General features: G+C 55.1%; 1 protein-coding gene and 1 long non-coding RNA gene across 3 annotated transcripts in view; one reads left to right on the top strand and one right to left on the bottom strand.

The window, feature by feature from the left end:
* Positions 1-23,356, top strand: part of SORL1 (sortilin related receptor 1) — a 48,642-nt gene that overhangs the window by 825 nt on the left and 24,461 nt on the right. For both annotated transcript variants that reach the window (XM_040085298.2, XM_040085299.2), the window contains exons 2-21: positions 8,168-8,284; positions 8,587-8,712; positions 8,993-9,154; positions 9,862-9,929; positions 10,184-10,364; positions 12,206-12,307; positions 12,979-13,148; positions 13,289-13,481; positions 13,680-13,797; positions 14,283-14,356; positions 15,942-16,030; positions 16,148-16,326; positions 17,277-17,463; positions 18,441-18,569; positions 18,799-18,884; positions 20,465-20,637; positions 20,806-20,937; positions 21,067-21,158; positions 21,779-22,025; positions 22,438-22,576. In XM_040085298.2, the coding sequence (XP_039941232.2) occupies positions 8,168-8,284; positions 8,587-8,712; positions 8,993-9,154; positions 9,862-9,929; positions 10,184-10,364; positions 12,206-12,307; positions 12,979-13,148; positions 13,289-13,481; positions 13,680-13,797; positions 14,283-14,356; positions 15,942-16,030; positions 16,148-16,326; positions 17,277-17,463; positions 18,441-18,569; positions 18,799-18,884; positions 20,465-20,637; positions 20,806-20,937; positions 21,067-21,158; positions 21,779-22,025; positions 22,438-22,576 (2,764 nt within the window). The remainder of the gene's footprint in view (positions 1-8,167; positions 8,285-8,586; positions 8,713-8,992; positions 9,155-9,861; positions 9,930-10,183; positions 10,365-12,205; positions 12,308-12,978; positions 13,149-13,288; positions 13,482-13,679; positions 13,798-14,282; positions 14,357-15,941; positions 16,031-16,147; positions 16,327-17,276; positions 17,464-18,440; positions 18,570-18,798; positions 18,885-20,464; positions 20,638-20,805; positions 20,938-21,066; positions 21,159-21,778; positions 22,026-22,437; positions 22,577-23,356) is intronic.
* LOC131378698 (uncharacterized) lies at positions 2,695-6,130 on the bottom strand. Its single transcript, XR_009208477.1, has 3 exons — positions 6,036-6,130; positions 5,420-5,495; positions 2,695-3,740 (listed from the first exon to the last, which is right to left on the bottom strand). It is a non-coding gene; the product is annotated as an uncharacterized LOC131378698 (long non-coding RNA).

The raw sequence follows: 23,356 nt of genomic DNA, 5'->3' as shown, positions 1-23,356 counted from the left end.
AGTTGCTCATGGCAGGAAAGCACAGAAACTGCTGTTTCCGAAAGTATCCCTGCTCGGGCTCGATCCACTGGCAAGTTTTGCTGCCAGGACCGTGAAGGCTCCCCCTCATCCCTTCTTTTGCATCTCTTTTGCGTGGCGGTGACAAATTGCACTTGGACTTTCGGCTGGGCAAAGCTTCAGCCTTTCAAAGGTTCTACTTTATTTTTGATGTACCCACATGCTGCGGGCACTTCGCAGCCCTGCTTGCCCTCCTTGCTGACGCTGCCTGTGTCCCCATCACGTGCCCAAAATGCTGATGGGGAGGGGACCAGCCCACGGAGGGACACGGCGCACTCGGGGAGAGGCTTTGAGCTTTCAGTGACATCTGCCTTTGCCTCCTTGGATGGTGCTTTCCCCCCGGGTGCTCTATAATTTCCCCTTTTTGCTATCTGTAGGGTGAGGAGGAGCCGGTCATGAGGCAGGGCCTGCCCTGGAGGGGCGCACGCAGGGCCGGTGCTGCTCCTCAAGCCCTTCTCTTCCCTTGTTTAGGGAAAAGCTGTTCCTCCTCCCCTTGAAAATCTGCTTCGCCGCCTCTACCTCCTCAGCGTTTGGCTGTTTTTAGCATAACACAGCTACCCCGTTTTAGAAGAAAACATGACACTTGTCTCTCATCCACGGCGAGGCACTGGTGGCTCTTTCCCTCCTGTCTCCCCGTGCCTTGGGTCCAGCCCACCTGCCAGGTGGAGAGCTGCTCCGGCAGGAATGTCCCTGTCACCTGCACACGGAGCTGCAGATCCAGGAGGGCGCAGAAACCCTGTCACTATCCAGGACAGGACTAATAAGAAGCAGTAGGAGTTCAACGGTTTCCCACTGTTGGGGCTTTTCTCATTCCCTCAAGCTTCCAGAGGGGATCTGCCTGGGGAATGGAGATGCTCTCACTGGCAGCAGAGCCCACAGCACCCATTCCTTCCTCTGCTTTTGGGCAGGACAGCCAAATTTTACAGCCCAGGTGCGTCAGCAAGAAGAGCTACTCGGCACTAAAGAACATTTCTGAGTTCTCCCAAGTGCTACAGCGCTTTAAGTCAGGGGTCTGCTTTAATCAAAGGGATGAGGGGGAGCCTGCACGTCCTAGGCTGCGTTACAGATCTGACCACACAAGTTACTAACGCCCGGGAAGCCGGCAAAGCTGCGCAGGACCGTGCTCAGGGGTCTCGTGCCTGGTCACAAGCACCCAGCGATCCCCGTGACCCTCCCTCCCCCAGCTCTCTGGCACTCCGACACCAGCAGAAAATCGTGCAGTCAAAGCACTCCTCTCTCAGGGCCATCGGCACGAGGGGCAGTGCTTGGAGCGAGCATCCTTGTGCCGTGTCACTGCGGTCCCTTATCTGGGACACATCCCGCTCCCGTGCCTTTGGCAGGTCGCTTGGCCATATGCTGCGTGCTGGCTCGTGCCCCAAAGCTCCCTGCCCTTCCCTGGCTCTCCATTGTGGTCCTGAAGCGGGCTGGTGGCACAGCTGGGAGCCCAGGCTCAGCTCAGGGGCGGGGGAAAGCGGGGTTTGCTGCTGGCGTGGGTGATGTCATCAGGGGAGCAGAGGGAGGGATGCAGCGCTCTGTCTGGAACCGAGCAGGGGAAGAACATCCAAACCCTTTGTAGCTCCTCAGGAGCCAAACACAGCTTACTCAGCACCATCAGGAACAGGCTCAGAGAGCCCTCTCGCCTTGGACACCAAAGCACGAGCACAGGATGTTACTTGGATTTTTTTATCTGGACCCTCACTGCTGATCACACCCTTGCTGGGCAGGCTGCAGCAAATCTTCCCAGAACATCACCAAATAGCAGGACCAGCAGCCTAACCCCCTTGGTGGCTTTTCCTTGTTTTTTTCTGACTCTGAAGCAGCAGCAATCAGGAGACCAAGTGCCCAACTCTGGAGTCCGTCAGCTTTGAGACAGAGCAGGTTTTGTTCCCTTGCGCAGCCCTCACCTCTCTGGGGTTGTTGGTGAGGGTTACAATGGACAGGCTGTTTGAAGCAGGCACTGACACGAGACAGGACTTTTGCAGGATGACAGCAGGGAAGCATCCCCAGGGCAAGAAAACTTCACTCTCGGGGCCAGCAGAGCTCCCTGAACCCCTTCCACAAGCGTGGCACCCTCACCTGCCCTCCTGCTCCTGCCACCGGCCACCAGCACAGCGGCTGCTCTGCCACCCACCCTCCTGTCCCCTCACAATCTTTCTGCTCCTGCCTACACACCCCTGCTCAGACCTGGCAGCAGGGCCTGGCTCCAGGATTTTCCATTTCCATGGAACCTCCCCACCATCCCACGGAAATCCCGGCTGCAAACCAGCCACAAACCACATGGACTGCCACAAACAAGGGAGGGAAAAGCAGCCACACTGCATATGCTGAGGGGAGACCATGGGGACGGGTGTGCAGAGGGTGTTGTGTGCTGGCTGTGGCACACAGAGAGGGAAAATGCAGGGGCAGGAGCCCAGATTGGTTCTGCTGGTCCCAAGGAGCCCAGATTGGTTCTGCTGGTCCCAAGGAGCCCAGATTGGTTCTGCTGGTCCCAAGGAGCCCAGATTGGTTCTGCTGGTCCCAAGGAGCCCAGATTGGTTCTGCTGGTCCGAAGGAGCCCAGATTGGTTCTGCTGGTCCCAAGGAGCCCAGATTGGTTCTGCTCTGGTCCCAAGAGGGAGAGGGGAGTTATGAGAGCATTTACACTGCTAAAACATATCTAAGCTTTACCTGCAGACATCCCTTCCCCTTCTTTGGAGAGGGTTTATCTAAAGCCACCCCCTAAAGCACACAGCTCGCAAGAAATCTTTGCCTTAAACCACGCTGGGACAAAAGACACCTTCTCTGAGTGCTGCTGGCTCCTGGGGCAGCCACTTCCCCTCTCTGCTGTCACTGCAGGGCTGGAGCCTCTCCCTGCGCTCATGACCTGCACGTGGCTGTCACCTCTGTGCCTCCCTGTCCCCTGAACCGGTGTTAGTGCCTGCCCTGACACCATTTCTCTCTTCCCCTTCTGGGGGGAACTGTTTCATCGCTCCCAACCTTCCCGTTTGCTGGTGATAACCCACCCTGCCTTTGAAGAAAACCACTGAGTTTTCATCATTTCCAGGCCATTTACTACGACCTGACCTCTAATCAGCCCACCGCTTGACCTTGACCCTGCCCACCCCTGTGTGCTGATGGGGACCCCAGATCACCTCCTCCCGGAGCGTGCAGGCCTGGCAGAGCGCCTCGCTCCTCTCCGGGGAGGCAGAGATTGCTCTGCAGGGTGGACTCCATCCAGCCCTGAGAGCGCAGACATCAGTCACGCCGCATCGCAGTTGAACCGTACTTAATTCTGACCTACTTTGCCAGCCTGGCAGAGCCTTCCCACATCAGACTTTAACCTTCTGGAAGTGCCCTGGGTGGTGACAGTGCCTCCCAGCCGTGTCCTTTTCCTCCTTCTTTGTGTTAGCAGCCCCCCCTCCCCATTGCTGGGTCTTTCATGGCCATCCTGAGAAGGTTTCCCCGCTCCTGGCATTTGTTATTTGCCAGAGCTTGATCTCTGGAAGCCACGCAGTTCCTGCTCCTGGCACCATGGTGGCTGGGAGAGGCTTTTGTGTTTTTATTCATTGTTTTTCCCCTCCAGCAGATTCCTCACAGATCCTTCCAGCCCTGTGGTGTCCCAGGGGCATCGCTCAAGCTTTCCGGAGCTGCACTGACAAGCTCATGGCACACTCTGGACCTCTTCTGCAGCCTTCCTCCTTCATTCTGGGGGAGTGAATTTCATCAGCACTTCCCAAACCTGCTGGGGAAGCCTTCATTCCCATCGCATCCCTGCCCCTCTACCAATACAGGGGAACCCGGGTTGTTTCTGGGGTTGTTTCTGGATTCCTGCCCTGATCCCAATCTTCCTACTCCCCCTACCTTTTCCATCTTCCTGGAAACAACAGCTCAGGGAGAGCTCTCTTGGCGGTGGCAGAGAGAAAACAGCCCTGCGAGCAGATGATTTCAGTATTAACTAAATTAACACGGGGCCTGGCGCTCTCCGAAATGAGTCACCCGTGTTTCATATCAATGATTTCAGACCCTGGCATTTTCAGTCCAAGCCACAAGCAGCGCCACGGCAGGCACAGGCTGTATTCTAAAATACCGCGGCAGGGCTGGGAGCAGATGCTCGGGAGCAGAGCAGAAGGTGCAGTAATGAAGCTTTAGCAGGAGCGCAGGGAACGCGGCGTGCCGGAGCCACCCATGGCACTCTGGGGCCGGGCTCTTGCGTAAGCCCTGCCGGGGGCAGGACGGGGAATGGGGACAAAAGGCCTGGCACTTGTCCTCTGCAGCTTCCAGCGAGCTGGAATGAGGAGGAGCACGGTCAGAGCACCTTTTCTTTTCCTGCCCTGTGCTATGCGGGCAGCAGCTTTGCTTCTGACCCTTTCTTCAGCCCCATCCTCACTCCCACAGTTACTGGGCACAGAATTCCCCTTCTCCAAGCGTGTCCTGGCAGCCCTGGAGCCATGATCCAAGCTGATGGCAGCACGTGGATGGTCCCAGCAGCTGCTCACAGCCTCAGAGGACCCTTGCTCTTTGCCACCCTCGCTTATCAACAGTGGTGCTAACTTATTAACTGCTCAGAAATTCCCTGCATTTGTTTGTAGGTCACTTTGAGGATGGGAAAACACCCAGTGATCCCTAGGAATCGTTGTTCTGCACTCAGTTTCACAGCACTGAGCCTCAGCCCCTGAGCTGTCACAGGACATCATCACCTCCCGAGGAATCCCGAGCACCCGGCCTGAGCTGCAGCCCCAGCCCTAGAGCTGGAGCATTAATCCTCAATAAAACAAAGCCAGGCACACACACAGCCAGCTCCCAAGCCCGCTGGACACCCAGAACAGCCCCAGTGCTGCCCTGTCCCTTGTCACTGCTGTTACAAGTCAGGCGGCACACGGCATTCCTGCTGGCAGCTGACCACAGCCAGCGGTGGGATTCCTGCACGGGGAAGTCACGCTTCCCACACAGAGCAGGGGCTCCAAGGCTGGGATTTAGAGTCCTCTGGTGAGGGAAGAGCTTGAGAGCAGCTCCAGAGAGCTGTCCCTGCCCGTCACTCATCCCCTGGCCAGCCTGCACCGTGCTGGAACCAGGGGCTTCCATGTTTGTCACGTGCCAGGGGTGAGCCACCCCCACAACCGAAATCCTTCTCCAAACTCCAAATCTGGACATAGGCAACTGAGAGGGATGTGACAGGAAGGGAATCTGGTGTTTAGGTGCCAAAGAACATGGATCAGGGCTCTTCCCCCAGCCCTGGGCACCCGAGGAGTCAGCCCTGCACTCAGTTCCTGACATCCATCACCTCTCCGGGCTCAGCAGCACATTTCCACCTCAGCTCCCAGACATTCCGTCTGCCAGCCCAGCCTGGAGCTCCCAGGCTCCAGCTGCATCCCTGAAGCTCGTACCTGCTCTCAGATGGCAGCTCCGGGGGCTGTCTGCTTCCCGTCCCATTCCTGCAGGGCATTCGTTTGTTGGAAGATGCTGTTAACAAAGAGAGAAATACACAGCAAAGCTAGAAACATTAACTCCGTTACCTACAGCAACAAGCAGCCTCTGCTTGGTCTTGGCTCCACTTTTCCCCTCCTGGACTTCATTTGGCACCTTACATATTAGGAGGACAAATTAGAATTTCATGCATATTTCATATATACTTAATCACTTGGCAAAGACCAAAACACTTCCCCATTAAGTGGAATTTATGCTAAATGCTGTTTCCATTAGGCACCAGTCGCTGCCTGCTCAGAGGTTACACCAGCTCCCCTAGGTGTCCCCTGCTAGGGGAGGGGGGGACGCTGTGGAATGCCACGGCAGCAGGGCAGGGTCCCTAGCAGCAGCCTTATTCCAAAGCTATTCCACAAAGCCCGCCCTGGCTAACGGGACATCAGCTGCGGGGTCCTGCTCGGTGCTCCCCTGAGCCACCCGGGGCCCCACGGAGCTCTGGAGGGCTGCAAGGCAGAAAAACCAAAATGTGAGGCTCATAAACCCGAGCCACTGCTGTACAACCCCTTCAGGGAGACTTACAGAATCCTTGTGCTGCCTCCTCGTGCTTTACACCCTCTAGTAAGAGCTTCTCCAGCAGCTCCAAACCTTCCTGCTGAGCTCTCCTCCTTCCTACCAGGGAGCCAAACCGTGCCTGGCTCCAGTTTGCCTTTATATAGACTCTGCCATCCTCAAACTGCCTGAGCTCACCTGGCTCCTCAAGGACTAACAAAGCTCAGCTGGCTCCCCTGACTCCAAACACGCTGCCCTTGTTTTTTCTGTATTTTTGGGGGGTTTCACTACACTTCCCAAGCATCCAAAAAGGGATCTTCCTGTCTGCTTTATCTTACAAGAAAAAAACAAACCAAAACAAAACAAAAAAGCCAACAGGGATTTACTGTTAAACCAAGGTGCAGATAGGAGTCGCCTCTGGTTTTCCTGCTTTTGAAACTCCAAGTGTTGGATTTCTTGTGGGGGGGAAAAAAAAAAAAAAAAAAAAAAAAAAAAAAGAGAGAGAGAGAAGTACTATTGAAATTGATGCTGAGGTAGTAACAAACCCCTCTTGGCTGAGAGGATCTCAAGGGCCAAGTTCTGTGCTCCTAACAGTGCCCAACTCCAGCCCGAGCACAGCTGGACACCCAAAAAAAGCTGCACCCAAAATAACCAACAGAGATGTCGGCGATTTAAACGGGGTTATTCTGCTTCCAGAGCAGGGGAGAGGGACTGGAAGCGCCGAGCTGAGTTCCACACCCAGGGCTGTCTGTCGGCTGTCTCAGTGGGCAGCAGCAATTCCTCCTTCTCCATCCTGTCTCCCCGCATCCTCAAACAGCGTCGCTTCCTTTAATTTTTTTTTTTAAATTTAATTTTTAAAAATTTATTATTATTTTTTTTTTTTTTCACCAGCGGGCACTCTGTCTGCCTGGCTTTGTATCTGCTGCTGCTGCCTGACCTAAATCTGCGCCTCGTTCGTAGCCGGGAGCTCCGGCGGGGTTTGCCCGGTGCGGGGGTCCCTGCCCGGGCAGCCGGGGGGCTCCGGCCCCGGGGGATGCTCCCTGCCAGCCTCCTCTCCTTCCCCTCCTCTGACCCTATGGCATAAGAGGGATTTGAGGGCTTCCACTCGGCTCTCCCCGCCCTCAGCCCCGTCTCCTTCCAGAATAAAGACCTTGTTTTTCCAAGCGTTTCGCTTTGCTGGAGGTTAAAGCAGCTCCGTCTTCCAGGCGGTGCTGCTCGCTGATCCCGGGGTCAGCGAGAGCTGCAGGGTATCAAGCCTAAGAAGGGCTTATCCCTGTATTTTTACAGCTCCCCAAGGCCCCGAGCTCTGGGGTTAGAGTCCCTGGGCTGAGCCGTGGCGTGCGAGGGCTCAGGCACGCACATCCCCTGCTGCAGGGAGCGGGGCACCCATCCATGGCCGAGCGGAGCCGCTTTCCCGGCTCTGCCAGCGCTCCTGGCTGTCCCTGCTGGCTGGTGACAGCCACTCGGGGTTTGTCCTGCGCCCTCAGCTCCCACCCTGCCGCTGCTGCCGGAGCTTCCCCAGAGAAACCAGCGCTTTGCTGGCAGACAGAGCGCACCCGGGAGTGACGGCACCGCGCACGGCTCCGCGTGTGCTGGGGACCAGCACAGAATCGCTGGATATCCTGAGCTGGAAGGGACCCAGCCTTGGCTCTGCACAGACACCCGACAATCCCTCCATGGGCATCCCTGGAAATGCTGTCCGAATGCTCCTGGAGCTCTTGGGGCTGTGCCCATTCCCTGGGGAGCCCGGGCAGTGCCCAGCACCCTCTGGGAGAAGAACCTTTCCCTAAAATAGACCCAAACCTCCCCTGACACAGCTCGAGGCAGTCCCTCAAGTCACCAGAGAGAAGGGATCGGTGCCTGGCCCTGTGCTTCCCGTCAGGCAGAAAGCTGCCTCTGTTTCCCTGTGGCCTCATCAGCCTGGATCTGAAAACACTTCTCAGTCCTTGGGTTGAGTTTTCACTCTCATCATCCCCTGAATCCTGTTTGTCCAAGGGAGAATAAACAGAAAACTCGCCCTACTGGGCAGATTCTGCCAACGTGTTCGGGAGGGATGCTGCTGTTTTCCCAAAGTCTGGTGTTTCCAAGGAAGGGTGGCATGAGCAGGTGTTGGCTGTCCCTGTGGGCGAGGCTGTGACTCAGGGTGTCCTCTTCCTTGGCAGGTCAGCCTCAATGATTCCCACAATCAGATGGTCGTCCACTGGGCAGGAGAGAAGAGCAACGTGATTGTGGCCTTGGCCAGGGACAGCCTGTCCTTGCTGGGTCCCAAAAACAGCGATGTAAGTAACACACTCTGGGCTTCTCCAGGGGCATCTTCTACTTCTGGGCCAGGCAAGGTGATGGTGGCTGCTGAGCTACAGCCTGGCTTGCTCTTGAGTCCTGAGGAACACAAAAAATGCCCACAAGTTTGGGTTCAAAAGCACAAAAATATTAAATATCCTCTGCGTTGCCCCATGGGTTCAAGGCACGGTTGGGAAATCTCAAATCTTTCTCCTCCTTGTAGTTCACTGAATTTTCACCAAATCTGTCAGAAGGAAGCTCAAAGCTCTGTGCTTCTCATTGTGGGGCTTCTCCTTTTCAGGTTTATGTGTCCTATGACTATGGGAAGAGCTTTAAGAAGATTTCGGAGAGGTTCAGCTTCGATGGGGGGAACAGCAGCGAGGTGGCCATCGCCCAGTTCTACCACAGCCCCGCTGACAACAAGAGGGTGAGGGGGTCGTGGCAGCTGGGCCTTTATTCCCTGCTGTCACAGGGAGCCTGGACACCCCTTGGGCTGTCCCTGGGGCAGAGGTGGCGTGTGCCAGGCACTTCTTGTATGGCTTGGTGACACTCAGAGTGTGGCGGCAGAGGGGTGGCTGGGACAGCTGAATTCTCCTCCTCCGAAGTTTGCCCTCCCAAAGGCTCCCCTGCGATGTGCACCTTCATTCCTGCCAGCCTGAGCCCTGCTCTGACCTTCTCTTCTCCCCTGTCTGTCCCTCCACTGCCAGTATATCTTCGTGGATGCCTTCGCCCCGTACCTCTGGATCACCACCGACTTCTGCAACACCATCCAAGGCTTCTCCATTCCCTTCCGAGCAGCAGACCTCCTCCTGCACAGCAGGAACCCCAACCTCCTCTTGGGCTTCGACAGGTCTCACCCTAAAAAACAGGTGGGGAACCAGCACTCCACCCCTGCCCTGCTGTGATGTTCCCGTGACCTGTTTTGCCCCCCAGAGTCACCATGCCTCGTGCCAGGGCCGTGTGGCTTCATGCTTTGGCCATTCAGGGTGTCTGATCTCACATGCAGAGCTGTCCAAATCGGCCAGGACACCCCCTTCCCTACAGCCTGTCTTGTTCTTACCTCTGGAGAACGAGGATGAAATACCTGCAGGCTGCCTGACTTATTCCCCTTCCTTTTTCCTCCATCCTGCTGCTCCCGGCCGTATCCATCACCCCCCTCTCGTGGTCATAACTCACCACAGAGCGCTGGCAGCTGAGGCAGGGTGACCTCTGCAGTGTTTCATGTGGGCCTGTGGTTTGGCTTTGGGTCCTGAATAACAAATTGCTGCTTGAATACAAACACTTTTTTTTCTCCCTCTGGAGCTGTTGGATAAAGATTGAAAATAGTTACAGCACCTTCAGGTAGACACAGTGAGTAAAACCTGGAGGTGAAACAGTGGGAATCCTTCTGGTAGAAGGCTAAAGGTTATTTTTTTGTTGTTTGGGTTATTCTCTTAGAAAAGTTGCTGTTGCTCCAGGAGCTGCCCCATGAAAAGAAGTCATGAGAGTAGCCATGGATGGACACACTGGGTCTCTTGAAGGACTGGGTCTGTTCGTGTCCCAATCCTTCTGGCATCTCTCACCTTTGTTGTTGCAGCTCTGGAAGTCAGATGACTTTGGCCAGACCTGGATAATGATTCAGGAACACGTGAAGTCCTTTTCTTGGTGTGTATTTTGTGCACCCAGCTCCTGTCTTCTCTCCCTCCTCACTTCTCGCACTGTTCTCTGCCCTGTGAAAATCAAAAATCTGGGTGCCAGGGTGTGTTCCAGCCCTGCCCCCTGCTCCCCTCACCCTGCACTGTGGTGACAAGTGACAGCCACCCACACTGGCACCCAAGGGTGCTGCCCATTCCCCCATCCCCATCTCCTGGCTCCCGCTGCTTCTTCTCCCATCCCACCTCGTTCCCTGTCCTCCCCAGGGGGGTTGAGCCCTACGACAAGCCCACCACGGTGTACATCGAGCGGCACGAGCCCTCGGGGGCCTCGACGGTCATCCGCAGCACAGACTTCTTCCAGAGCCGGGAAAACAAGGAGATAATCCTGGAAGACGTTGAAGACTTCCAGCTCAGGGACAAATACATGTTTGCAACCAAGTCTGTGGTGAGCGACAACGCGAGGGGCTCGCCGGGTTGATGCGGTGCTGAACCTCAGCGGGCAAGAGCATCTGCCAGGGATGGTAGACGCCATCCTCAGAGCCCTCCGAGCTCACTGGCTTGTCACAGAGGTGTCACCCAGCCTGCCAGCAGCTGCCACCCCCCGTGGGCTCGCAGCAGCGGCCGCCCGTGCCGCTCTCCCCGCGGTGTTTCCATGCCCCTGCCTCCGGCAGGCTGGGCAGAAGTAGGTCAGCCTGCAGAGGGCTGGGACCCGGGAAGAACCACAGGAGGGCTGGGAAGGACGTCGGGGCGGGGGTGGCAGGGGAAGGGGGACGTGGCTCGGTGGTTAAAGGAGGCCGCTTGTCAGAGGAGATTACCATCAAACGTGGACCAGGTCCAAGCGGCCTTAATGTGCTCCAGCCTGGAAAGAAAGCTGCATTTTCAGTCTGCTTTCCTAGGAAAAGAGGATGCGAGTGAGCAAAAGTGGGCTTTTGGTCCCTCTGCAGCCAGAGCCTCTCTGTGCTTTTTACAGCTCTTGGCCAAATTCGACCAAACCTGAAAGAAAGCAAGAAAGTGTCCGTGCTTCCTCTGAGGGCCAGGCCTTTCTAGATCAGAAACAGCATCAGAGGGATAAAGTCCTGATCCTTCTAGAATTTAGGGAGCAGCTTTCTTTTCCGAAGATGCATTTCTCCCCTGCAGCTGCCATGGAGTGTTTTAAGAAGGAGCCCTTATTTAGGGGTGACTGCTGGCAGAACCAGGGAGGCTTTCCTTTTCCTAGGCAGTGAGTGACGGGTGCGTCACCCCCGGCGCCCCGAGCGATGTCTGACAGAGGCAGGGAACGTTTGCAGAGCAATTTCAGCTTCTCAGAAGTCTCCCTTGCAGGTAGTACAGCCTGTAACTCCCAGGCCCGGCCCCTTGGCGCCGTGCCTGCTCTGTGGTTTGCAGGAGATTTTTATCGAGGGCTCGCTGCTGGTGGAGGGTGAAACACTGTGGGTTGTTTGTGTCTCTGCAGAGAAGCCACTGAGCTCAGGGACAGCATCCTGAAAGCACGAGGAGGGTTTGGGCCCCATTCGGGGGGTGCTTTGGAGCTTTTCCTGCTTCTGGAACACTCAGGGGCCACCGGGCAGCACGCCCCGCTTCCTCCTGCAGCTGTCATGACTAACCATCAATAAAATGAGCCGTGTTCCACACCACGGCAGGCGCTGCTGGGAAACCCTGGGACACAGGGAGGCCAGCTGCAAAGCCCTCATTGGGGAATCACATCCCCAGGTCTGGAATGAGGCACTTGCCTCCAAGGCAGCAGGGGAAAGGACAGGCTGGGTGGCAGCGGTGCCCAGGGCTCTGACTCCTGCTCCTTTCCGTGGGAGGCACGGTTGCTTAGTGATGCAGAACCTGGGGAAAAAAAAAAAAAACAAAAAAAAAAAAACCAACAAACCAGGCTGCTTATTTTTGGAGCCTAGATCTGGGTTTAGGTCCTCACCATCGGCATCCTGTATGAAATAGGTTGCCCCCAGCTTTTTTGCTTTCTCGGCTTCGCGCCGGCGCCTTTCGTTTTGCGCAAATCGGTAAAAATAGGAAGGAAAGGACAGTGCGCTCTGAGGAAAAAGGAGGAATGAAAGCCAGCCTCCTTAGCCCCACCTGACTGACCAGGAAGGACAGTTTGTCTCCTTGCTGAGCCCTGGCTGTGGCAATTTGAACCCTGAGTGGGGATCACTGCTCCCAGCGTCGGGCAGCTGTGCCAGGCTTTGCAGGGAGGGGGAAGTCCCAGGCACTGGGAGACCCCAGTGGAGATGAGGGTGATTTTTGGGGGTGAGAGCCCCTCCTAACGTGTCCCTGTGCTCTGCACAGCGTTTGCTCGGCAGCTCGCAGCCACCCTCGGTCCAGCTCTGGGTCTCCTTCAACCGCAAGCCCATGCGGGTGGCACAGTTCGTTACCAAGCATCCAATTAAGGTAAGTGGTGCTTCCCGAGCAGCCTCCCAGCTCCCTGCCTTGCCAAGGACACCCTGTGGTGCCAGCTGCAGCTCCAGGTGCTGCAGGAGTGGGAAAGCACCTCGCATGACGCTGCTGGGGTGGGGGCAGAGTAAAGGCTCGCGTTGGGATGATCTTGTGGTTTACACAATGGCACCCGGACACCAGAGAGGTGCTGATCCCACTGCCCTGACTCTGCTTTGGGGGACTTTACCTCTTCCCATGGCGTGGGGTGCGTTGGCATGACCCGGAGCATCCAGTTCTTGCCGGCTGAGCAAGCCCAGGGCACCGCCAGGGCTCGTAAAGAGTCCCTGATCCATGAACCAGACCTGCTGTGGTGTCCCCAGGGTGGTAGGGATGAAGAAGGGCACGAGAAGCAAGTTCTTGGTGCTTGGCAGAGCAGTGGGGAGCACTCCCAGAGATCCAGCACGCATGGGGCTTGGCAACCAGTGCTGCTTCCAGGGGGCTCTGCAGGGCGGAGGACGGGAATCACTGTGGGGGGAACACAGCAGGAAAAACAAAGTGAAGATTTTCCACCTGCTGAGCGGAAAAAACACAAAAAGGTGGAAGCAAGCTAAGAGGAAATCCAAACCAGCCTGCAAACCCTTCCCTGCGTGCGCACACACACGAAGCCCGTTCTTTGTGTCCCAAAGGAATATTACATCGCCGATGCCTCGGAGGACCAGGTGTTTGTGTGTGTCAGCCACGACAACAACCGCACCAACCTCTACATCTCGGAGGCAGAGGGCCTGAAGTTCTCCCTGTCTCTGGAAAATGTGCTCTACTACAGCCCAGGGGGAGCTGGCAGCGACACCTTGGTCAGGTAAGGCAGGACCCACCCGACAGCGAACGAGAACATCCATGACTCTTGGCTGCTGGATCCATGCCTTGCCTTTCCTGACGATCCCCCACGTCCCCAGACCTGGAGCAGGGGGTTCAATTCCCATTTTGCCCACCCCACAGGTACTTTGCCAACGAGCCCTTCGCGGATTTCCACCGCGTGGAAGGCGTGCGGGGCGTCTACATCGCCACGCTGATCAACGGCTCCTTCAGCGAGGAGAACATGCGCTCCGTCATCACCTTCGACAAGGGCGGCACCTGGGAGCTGCTCCAGCCCCCGGCGCAGAGCCGCTATGGGGAGCACATCGACTGCCAGGTACCACGGGGGGGCCTGGGACAGGGAGGAGACCCCCAAAAGCCGCATCTGGGTTTATTAGCGAAGGGCTGGGTGGTCTTGGAGGCGTGAAAAGAGGGTGAAACAGCAATGCTGCCTCGAAGGAGTCCTTTCCGAGCAGAGAGGGCTGGACTAGACAGGATGAGGAGTGGATGTTAATCCGCTGTTCTGCTTTCCCAGTTGTCCCAGGGCTGCTCTCTCCACCTGGCCCAGCGCCTGAGCCAGCTGCTGAATTTCCAGCTGCGCAGGATGCCCATTCTCTCCAAGGAGTCGGCGCCAGGACTGATCATTGCCACTGGTACTGCTTTTTCCCTTGGCTTGGGGGGTGTTGTTGTCAGGCAGTGTTCAGTTTGTACAAGGTTATAAAGTGCAATTAAATGGCACATTTTGCTGTCCTTTCTCTGCTGCAGTCCCCATACAGTAATTACAGAATGAGCATTTCGCTGCAGCGCAGAGATGTGAGAAACCTGCTCTGTTCTGATCCTCTTTCCTGATCCTCGTGAAGGGCTGGCTTCTTGAAGATTCAGAAATTCCTGTTTGTCTCGCTCTGTTACTGAAGAACGCACACATTTTGTTTAATCATGTTTGTAGCCATGGGTTTTTCCCCCATCTGCTTTTAGAACTTGTAATAGTCCTTGAAATATTTGCTTTTGAAGGGATTAATTTACAGTGTGAAAAATCATCTCCTCAATCACAGATAAAAATAGTTTGGAGGTGTCTGGCTTCCTTTTAAGCAATCACTTTGCATTTCCTCAAGAAGGATGATTTCTCCCATTCTCCCAGGCTCCGTTGGCAAGAACATGGCAAGGAAAACCAATGTTTATATCTCGAGCAGTGCTGGAGCAAGGTGGAGAGAGGTAAGGCTGCCCTTACACCTGCCAGATCGGCCAGCGCCGGGGGGGAACGGGAAGAATTTTGGCAGCAATACAGATGAGTTACATTAAAGGTGATTTCATATGAATCCAAGGTGCTCAATGCCTTAAAACGAAGGAAAAAGGTTTTTAGATGAAGGGCCGGGCGTGGGCTGGCTGGAGATGAACCTCTGGTGTGGGTGGTGGATTTAGACACAGGCGAGCTCCCTCTTCTGTTTTTCCTTAACGCCTGGCAGGAGTTGTCCTCAGCACAGGTCATTTGGTGTCTTTTAGATGGGACTGACAGCCAGGACTTGGTGTGTGACAGTGTTTGGAGAGGCTCTGGCTTCTTCCCGAAAAATGGGATGCTGCCCTTGGTTTGTAGGGAGCTTGCTGCTGTTTACTGAGTGGATGTTCTGGTCTGTGGCAGTGTTTGTGGTCTGCCTGTGCGCTCTGCAGCCAGTGTAATGTGGTTTTCCAACATCTGCAAGCTATTTAATCCTGGGAACTGAGTGGCCTCCTCCTCCTCCTGGAGTGCTGCACAGTCGGGGTGAGGTCTGGGCAGCTGCAGTGGCGCTGGGGACACGCTGCAGGTCTGGCTGGTGCCAAAGGTGGTTCAGAGGCTGCTCCTGGCTTCAAAACCCAGCTGGAGAGCAGCTGTGGGGACCCCACAGCCAGGCAGGAGCTGACAGATGGGGCAGGGTATCCAAAACCAGAGTCTTCCAGGTGCCAAGCTCCACAGGTTTGCCTTGGACTGCAATTAAACCCTTCTGAGGAAGCGTTGATCCGAAGTCACCAGCACCAAGCTCCTGACTGATCTTTGTGTCATGAGCAGAGGTGCAGAATGACCCAGCAGTGGAGCAGCACCACAGCTCCTTCTGCTCAGCTTTGGCCAGCAGCAGGCTGGGAGGCTCTGCAGATCACTGGGGCGATTTCACAGCCCAGAGAAGAAAGGAACAATGCATTCAGTGCCCTGTGTGGGACAGCACGTCCTGTGAGCAGGGTCCGGCACGGCCGTGCTCCCTGTTTTCATTCCGAGGTGCTCTGGGCTCCCTGGATGGGAAAACAAAGCTGATTGTGCGCTGCAGGTGTAGGCGAGTGTGAAATCCAAGCTTCTTGCCATGGGATGGATGGATGAATTGTCTCCAGGGCTTGCTCCTGCATGCCATGGCCCCACTTCTCTCTGAACATTCACAAGACCTTCCACAGCCTGAGAATCAACTTCTCTGCAGTCCTGGGAAGGCCACGAGTCACTGCTGGGTGTCAGGAAAGCCTCACAGAAGTGAGAGGAGCGACGGACTCTGGTTTTGTGTCATGGCACATCTTCCACTGATTCTTTCCATGCACAGAGCACAGGAGGAGCAGAGTCCAGGGCTCATGGCAGCTTTTGCACACATCTGTTAGGGGAAATGGGCTGGCTATTCTCATCTGCACACCGAGTCCCATAAACGCCTGAATCTCCAGTGCCTCCAGATACTTGATTTGGCCAAGGCTGAAGCATTAGCTTGAGTCAGGAGAGGATTTCTGACAAAGCCATTTTCCCTTCATTCAGCACAGCTCTGATCACCCCTCAGCACTGTTTCTCTTCCAGGCACTGTCTGGACCCCACTACTACACCTGGGGTGACCACGGTGGAATTCTGGTGGCCATCGCCCAGGGCACCGAGACCGACCAGCTCAAGTGAGTGTCAGGGCACAGGGACTGCCTCTGCTGCTCGGGCTGGGGGTGGCAGGGAGTGCCCTGCAGCAGGCAGGACATGCCCCTGGCATCTCTCCCAATCTCCTTTTTCTTGTGCAGGTACAGCACAAACGAAGGGGAAACCTGGAAAGTCTTCACGTTCTCGGAGAAGCCGGTGTTTGTGTACGGCCTCCTGACCGAGCCCGGCGAGAAGAGCACCGTTTTCACCATCTTTGGCTCCTACAAGGAGAACGGCCACAGCTGGCTGATCCTGCAGATCAACACCACTGACGTGCTGGGTAAGGGGACAGGTGACATCTCTGGGGTGGCTCTGCAGGTAGGAGAGAGGGCATCTCCTCATGCCCTGTCCCAAGTGTCACACCCACATGGACACAGCTGCTGAAAGCACTCGTGTGCTCTGTGCTCTCCCTGTATTCCTTCCCTCCTCACTGAGGAATTTGTTGAAAAGGAAAAGGGAGAAAAAAAGAAAAAAAAATCCTTCTGAAGGCTTGTGCCTATGAATGTTTTATAACCCATTTCAGCTTTGATTGCGAGGCAGCATTTTAATCAAAGCGCAGTTAAACCCAGCAGAGGAATTTGCTTGACTAAAATTTATCACCGATTCCCTCGGCGTTTTGTTGGGGACTGGATGTGTTTGGTAACCAGAACGGCTTCATTCAGATTCCCTGTCACTGCCGGGGAGCTGCCTGTTCCCTCCTGTCACCGCGTGCCGCCGCACGCTCCCGGCTGGAATGCTCCTCGCCTTGCCTTTCCCTGTGGGACAGGGCTGGGGCCCTGCACTCTGGGGGAAGCTTTGTGCCAGGGGAGGGTGGAGAGGAAATCACAGAATGAACCAGCTTGGAAAAGAACCTTTGGCTGGAAAAGACCCAACACATCCTCATCAGCTAAACCACAGCACAGAGCGCCACGTCCAGTCTTGTTTTGAACACCTCCAGGGACGGTGACTCCACCCTTCCCTGGGCAGATGATCCCAGTGCCCAATCACTCTTTTATAATGAAGAATTTTCTTCCTGATGTCCAACCTAAATTTCCCCTGGCACAGCTTAAGGCTGTGTCCTCTCGTTCTGTCGGTGCCTGCCTGGGAGAAGAGACATTCCTGTGGTGTGGGGCTGGATGCCAGCACGCCTGCGCTCCTGGGCACCAGGGACACCTGCATCTCTCTGCATTTAAACCCGGGGTGCTGCAAAAGCTGCACCTTTCTGCAGCCCAGCCTTGTTTCTCCTCTCAGGGGTCCCTTGCACGGAGAACGACTACAAGCTGTGGTCACCCTCGGATGAGCGAGGCAATGAATGTTTGCTGGGGCATAAAACCGTTTTCAAAAGGAGGACTCCTCATGCGACCTGCTTCAATGGGGAGGATTTTGACAGGCCTGTCATGGTCTCCAACTGCTCTTGTACGAGGGAGGACTTTGAATGGTAAAATACCAATTAATTTCTTCTAGTCTGGATTGTAAATCCAAGATAAGTATCTGTGACCAATCGCTCCGAGTGAACAAACATCCAATTTACATAGCACGGAGTGTCGCTGCTTCATTTTATAGCGGGGAGGAAACTAAACAGACTGAAAACATCCTTTCATTAATAACAGGGCATGAGACTTAATTAATGTCTTTAGAGCCGTTTGGGAGCTTCTGAAAAGTTCCACGGAAGAGGGAAGTATTGTTAATCCATCACCTTCCAAACAATAATGGATAATTTCCCATCACAGACAGAGATCCACTAAAAATCTTGGTGATTTTGTGGCCACTGGGGTGCAGCTGGCCCTGCTATTGCCCTTTGACTGCAATTCCCACAATCCTGACGCTGCACAGCTGTCAGGAACGGGAAACACGCTCTGGCAACCCGATTTAAAGGTTTGGGGTTAGAAAGGAAACTGCCTTTCAGGGACTGGGCTTTCAGTGGAGCTCACACCAGACTGCTCCTGTCTGATGCTGAGACCAAGTCTGGCTCGCCACAAGCAGACTGAGAGCAGGGCTGGTGGGATCCAGGCTCAGAGTTCAGTCCTGGGCTCCCTACAAAATCCCACGGACAAAACCTCTCTCCCCCACAGCGTTTTCCAAAGAACAGCCGCACTGTAACTCCCATTTTAGCAGCAGGACCAGCCAAGAGACAGAGCAGTGACCTGAGCCAGCTCAGCAGCAGCGCTGGGGCTTGCAGCCAGCTTTGCAGAGCACACTGGCTCAGCTCTGCCTCACCTTCCCCAGCCTGCCCAGCCACTGGCAAAGCTGATTTACAAGGTGTTCTTGAAGATGTTCTGTGCAGCTAACTACTGATAATAAATGAATGGTCACTCTGGGTTCTTAAAAATTCGATGCACAAACAGACTCAAGGTATAGCATGGCTGCATTTTTTGGTTTTCCTTGTCTCTCCCTACATCCTTCTTCTCCTTGCAGCGATTTTGGCTTCAAACTGAGCGATGACTTATCCTTAGAAGTTTGTGTCCCTGACCCTGAGTTTGCTGGGAAGCCCTATGACCCACCAGTCCCTTGCCCTGTTGGCTCAACCTACAAGAAGACTCGAGGGTATGTGCTGTGCTTGGGAGGGCAACGTGATATCCCAAGTGCTGGAATTTATCTTACTGGTGATTAAAAAAAAAACCCCAAACAACCACAAAACCCACAAGAGCGGCAGCAAACACTCGGCATGTTAGGGCACACATGGCAATTAACCACCACGGCTCATTCTGGCTGCACGGGGTGGTTTGTTCACAGTTTTTCCGTGGAATAAACTGCCTGGCTCTGTGTGTTGCAGCTACAGAAAGATCTCCGGGGACACTTGCACGGGTGGAGACATCGAGTCGCGGCTGGAGGGGGAGCTGGTGCCGTGCCCGCTGGCGGGTGAGTGTGTGCAGGATCTGCTCTGGGCACAAGGGCTCCATTCATGAAGCCTTTGGCTGGTGCCTGAGGGACCAGGCACAGCGTCCCAGAGGGCTCTCAGACAAAACCTGTGACACAGGAGCCTGGGTGGGTTACAAATCGCCCTCTCCTGTCCTGAGCCAGAGCTCCTGAGCGTCCTGCCCAGGAGCAGCGTCTGCCCAAGTGCAGAGCCCTCTGAAGCCCTCAGGGGCAGGCTGCAAGCAGGAGCCCCTTCATCCTGGTCACGTCCTTGCTGCAGCTGGCCTGAACCCAACCAGAAAGACTTGAATTAGATCAAAGACACCCCCATCCTTGGGAAGGTCCCACTCTGAGACAGCCACCGTGTGCAGCTGAACGATGGCCCTTTGGGGCCAGACCAGGGCAGACCTTCAGCCCTCACACCTTTGCCTGCCAGAATTCACCCCCCTCCTATCCTTATTTTTCTCCTCTGGCACTGTAGCAGTCCCGTGCCCCTGTGCTGCCAGAGTTATTTGCATTCTGCTCATTACAGCTTTAATTTAATCTGCCGTCACGAGCTGCGTGATCAGCATTGCTGCCGTGCTGCAGCTCCAGAGCCTCAGGCAGGGCAGGGGCTCCTGGAAGGGCCGGGGAGCTGAGCAGAGCAGCCAGACCCACCAGCAGCAGGTTGCCCTAAAATTTTTCGGCCCGAAAATTTTTTTTGGCGCCCAGAAGATACTCCAGGTGCGAAACAGCCCGGGGAAGCATCCCCTGTGCTGGGACTGCTGCCAGCGCTGCACTCAGCTTCACTCCTGACACGTTATTCACCCCTCCGAGCCCTCTTGAGCTATTTGGAGAGCTGTGTTGGGCACGCTGAGAAGGGCCCTGCTGATTGCAAAATAAACCTGCGGTCCCCACCGGGCCGGCCTTTGAAGTGCGGTGTTCCCAGAGTGTTTGCGGATCGTCTGCGGATCCGTGCCGGCTCGCTCCATGGTAACACTTTCATGTACAGTATCTGTTTCATATCTCCGTATAATCTCATTAGGGATGCACAGCCAGAGTTACTTACTGACATTAGCTCTACTCATTAATAGCATTATTGGACTTGACTGGTGGTGGGATAATGCCCGGGAGACTTTGTCCTGGACCGGGATCCCGTTACCTGGATTCGGCTCCACTGGGAAACAAAACCCACTCTGGGATATTTCCTGCGGGGCCGGTGTCCCTGAGGACTTGCAGAATTGCATCACTCCCACTCTTTTTAATATTTTTGGGGGTTTTTTTGAGGAAGAGCAGATCGGTATTTTGTTTCCCACTGGCAGCGCTGAAGCAGGAGGAAAGGGGTGGTAGCAGGTTCTGCCGGCAGTGCCTCCTCCACCTCCTCCTCCTCCTGGACCAGACAATGCCCACAGTGTGTGCCCGGTCCCATGTGAGGCTATTGCCACATTCCCATTAACCTAATCCCGCTGAGACAAAGGCTCTTTGCCTCCCCGAGGTGCTAAAACCAGAGGCGAAAAACACCTGCTATTTCCCTTTTTTGTTTGTTTGTTTTTTTCCCCTGGAGTAGCCGCAAACGGCCACCAAATAAGGCTCTGTTGTTTCAGAGGAGAACGAGTTCATTCTCTACGCCACCCGCTACTCCATCCACCGCTACGACCTGGCCTCGGGCGTCAGCGAGGAGCTGCCCCTGGCCGGGCTCAGGGGGGCTGTGGCCCTGGATTTTGACTACGAGCGCAACTGCCTGTACTGGGCTGATGTCACTCTGGACATCATCCAGGTGAGCCGGGAGCAGGGAGGCATCGCCTCCTCTCACGCCCTGAAATGCAAATGTTTGTCCTGGTTCTCCTCCCCTCCGAGCTGTCTGACACCTGACCTTCAGGCTGAGGCAGTTCCTCGTCTTGTATTATGATTTTTTTTTATTATTATTATTTTTCCCCCCCGCCAGCGTCTCTGTCTCAACGGCAGCTCTGGGCAGGAAATAATCATAAGCACTGGGTTGGAAACAGTGGAAGCTTTGGCTTTTGAACCTCTCAGCCAGCTGCTCTACTGGGTCAACGCTGGGATTCCCAAAATCGAGGTACAGCTCTGCCCACCGGTGGCAGTGCATATTTTATTAAGGAGAAATAATTGCCTGCCACAGAGCTTGTGTCACTTCAAGCGGTGCCATGAGCAAACACAGCTGTCCTGGGTTTGGTTTTGGCTCTAGGTTGCCAATCCAGATGGAGACCTGAGACTCACCGTCCTCAACTCCTCGATACTGGAGCGGCCCAGAGCCCTGGCTCTGGTTCCCCGAGATGGGTAAGAAAGAAAACGTCACAAGTATCTCCCTGGTTTTCCCAAGGAAACTGCTGCTCCTTCGCCACTTCCTCCTCAGGGAGGACAGCTTGGTGAGGTGAAACTGGGGACAGGCACAGCACAGTCCTGCCCTGTGGAGCCCACGGTCACCACTGCGTCCCCAACTAAGGCACCAACTCCCTCAGAGCACCGATCACCAACTGTTTATCCCTCCCTACCTGCACATATCCATTAGTAAATCTCTCTTCCTGCCTGTAAAACTGGTCTGGTCAGCTGCAGTGATGCGTGAGAAACTGAGCTGCGCTCAAATTCAAGAGCCAAACGCGAGTTAAATCTTTCTGGGGTTTGGCCTCGGCTGCAAATGCAGCTCTGGCAAACCAAAGCAGTTCACGGCAAGGTAACCTGCAGCTGCACTCCCACCACAGAGCCTGCAGCTCAACAGCCTCTGTGCTGCTCATAAATCTGCTGGTGGCGTTCATTCGAATTGCAGAGCTCCCTGTTGAAAGGCATCTCGTGCAAGGGACGTGGAATGCGAAGCATTCCAACCTCTGCCTCTCCTAACCTGCTTCCTTTTGAGGAGCTGCTCCGTGTGGATTTGGAGTAACCTCTCTGCCTGCTGCCAGGTTGATGTTCTGGACGGACTGGGGGGACTCCAGGGCTGGCATCTACAGAAGTGACATGGACGGCTCGCTGGCTGGGCGCATCGTCTCGGAGGGCGTGCGGTGGCCGAACGGCATTTCTGTGGATGACCACTGGATCTACTGGACTGAAGCCTACATGGACAGGATCGAGAGGGTGGATTTCAATGGGATGCAGAGATCTGTGATCCTGGACAGCCTCCCTCACCCCTACGCCATTGCTGTATTTAAGGTTTGTTTTCCCCGTTGTCGTTAGCGTGCAGGCTCTGGAGGAGCACGGAGCACACTGAATTTGAAGGATAGGGATGAGATTTGGAGCAGGCACATTGCTTGCTCTCTTTCTGCTTCCCTGAAACATTGCCACAAATCCCTGAAACGAGCAGGCAAGTGCAGTCTCATCCAGGACCAACGTTCCTAAGCAGCTGCACTGCAATGTTTGCCACTCAGCAAATCACTCTGTCACTCTCATTCCTGCTCAAATCCCACATCAGGCCTTCCTCTTTCTCTCCCCCTTGGGCTGGGGACACTTTTCACTCTCCGTGTCCCCCCACATCTGGTATTTAGGGTGATTAGTGCAGGTAGCAGTGATGAGCACGGCCCTGGTGCTGCCTCTCCTCACACTAAGAGCCGAGCCTGTGTTTCAGAATGAGATCTACTGGAATGACTGGTCACAGCTGAGCATTTTCAGAGCATCCAAAAACAGCGGCTCCAGGATGGAGATCTTGGTCGGCCGACTGAACGGGATCATGGATATGAAAATCTTTTACAGAGGAAAGACAACAGGTAATCGTGTAGATGATCATCCCCTGGGGTTTAGGAATGTTTTCATCCCCCATTTCCACAGGTTCTCAGCTGGGCCATCCTGGCTTGCATTTCCTGAATATATCCCCATTCCTGCAGGGCTTGAGGCTCACAGTCAGGAGGAATGAGTTTCAAGAGTCGCGTATTCTGTTTTTTGGCTGCCAGGAGAGAGAGAGCTCTGAGGGCACTGGGCTGTGCTGGCACCTCGTAGTTTATATCACAGATCCTGGCTTTCCCATCAAAGTGTTGTACAGACCAAAAACCCCCAGGATTTCAGGGCTGCACCAGCTTTGTCCTCCTTAAATCCTTTGTCTGCGTTGTGACAAGGCAGTGCTGGCCCCAGTGTGCTGTTCATACCCATTTTCAGATGGCTACCAGACCACTGAAGGGCTCGGCCAGTCTCTGCAGGAGACTGGAGGGACGAGAGGCACTCTGGGGGCTGTAACTCACATCCTTTGGTAAATCTCCAAAGCCACTCAGATGAGCTGTGTCCCTTAAAGGCCCTCAAAGTGCCTGGAGCAGACGGCTCTGGGCATTCCTGGGGGTGACCTCAGCACCTGCAGAGCTAGCTCCTGAACCCAAGGCAGGTGACACTGGCATTCCTGTGCCTCTGTCCTGAGGTGGCAGGTGACACTGTCACTCCTGTGCCTCTATCCTGGGCTGGCAGGTGACACTGGCACTCCTGTGCCTCTGTCCTGAGGTGGCAGGTGACACTGGTACTCCAGTGGGGTGGCAGGTGACACTGTCACTCCTGTGCCTCTG

Source organism: Hirundo rustica, chromosome 23, assembly GCF_015227805.2.
Source record: "Hirundo rustica isolate bHirRus1 chromosome 23, bHirRus1.pri.v3, whole genome shotgun sequence".
NCBI classification, from domain to species: Eukaryota; Metazoa; Chordata; class Aves; order Passeriformes; family Hirundinidae; genus Hirundo; species Hirundo rustica.
This window is presented reverse-complemented; position numbering and strand designations above follow the sequence as displayed.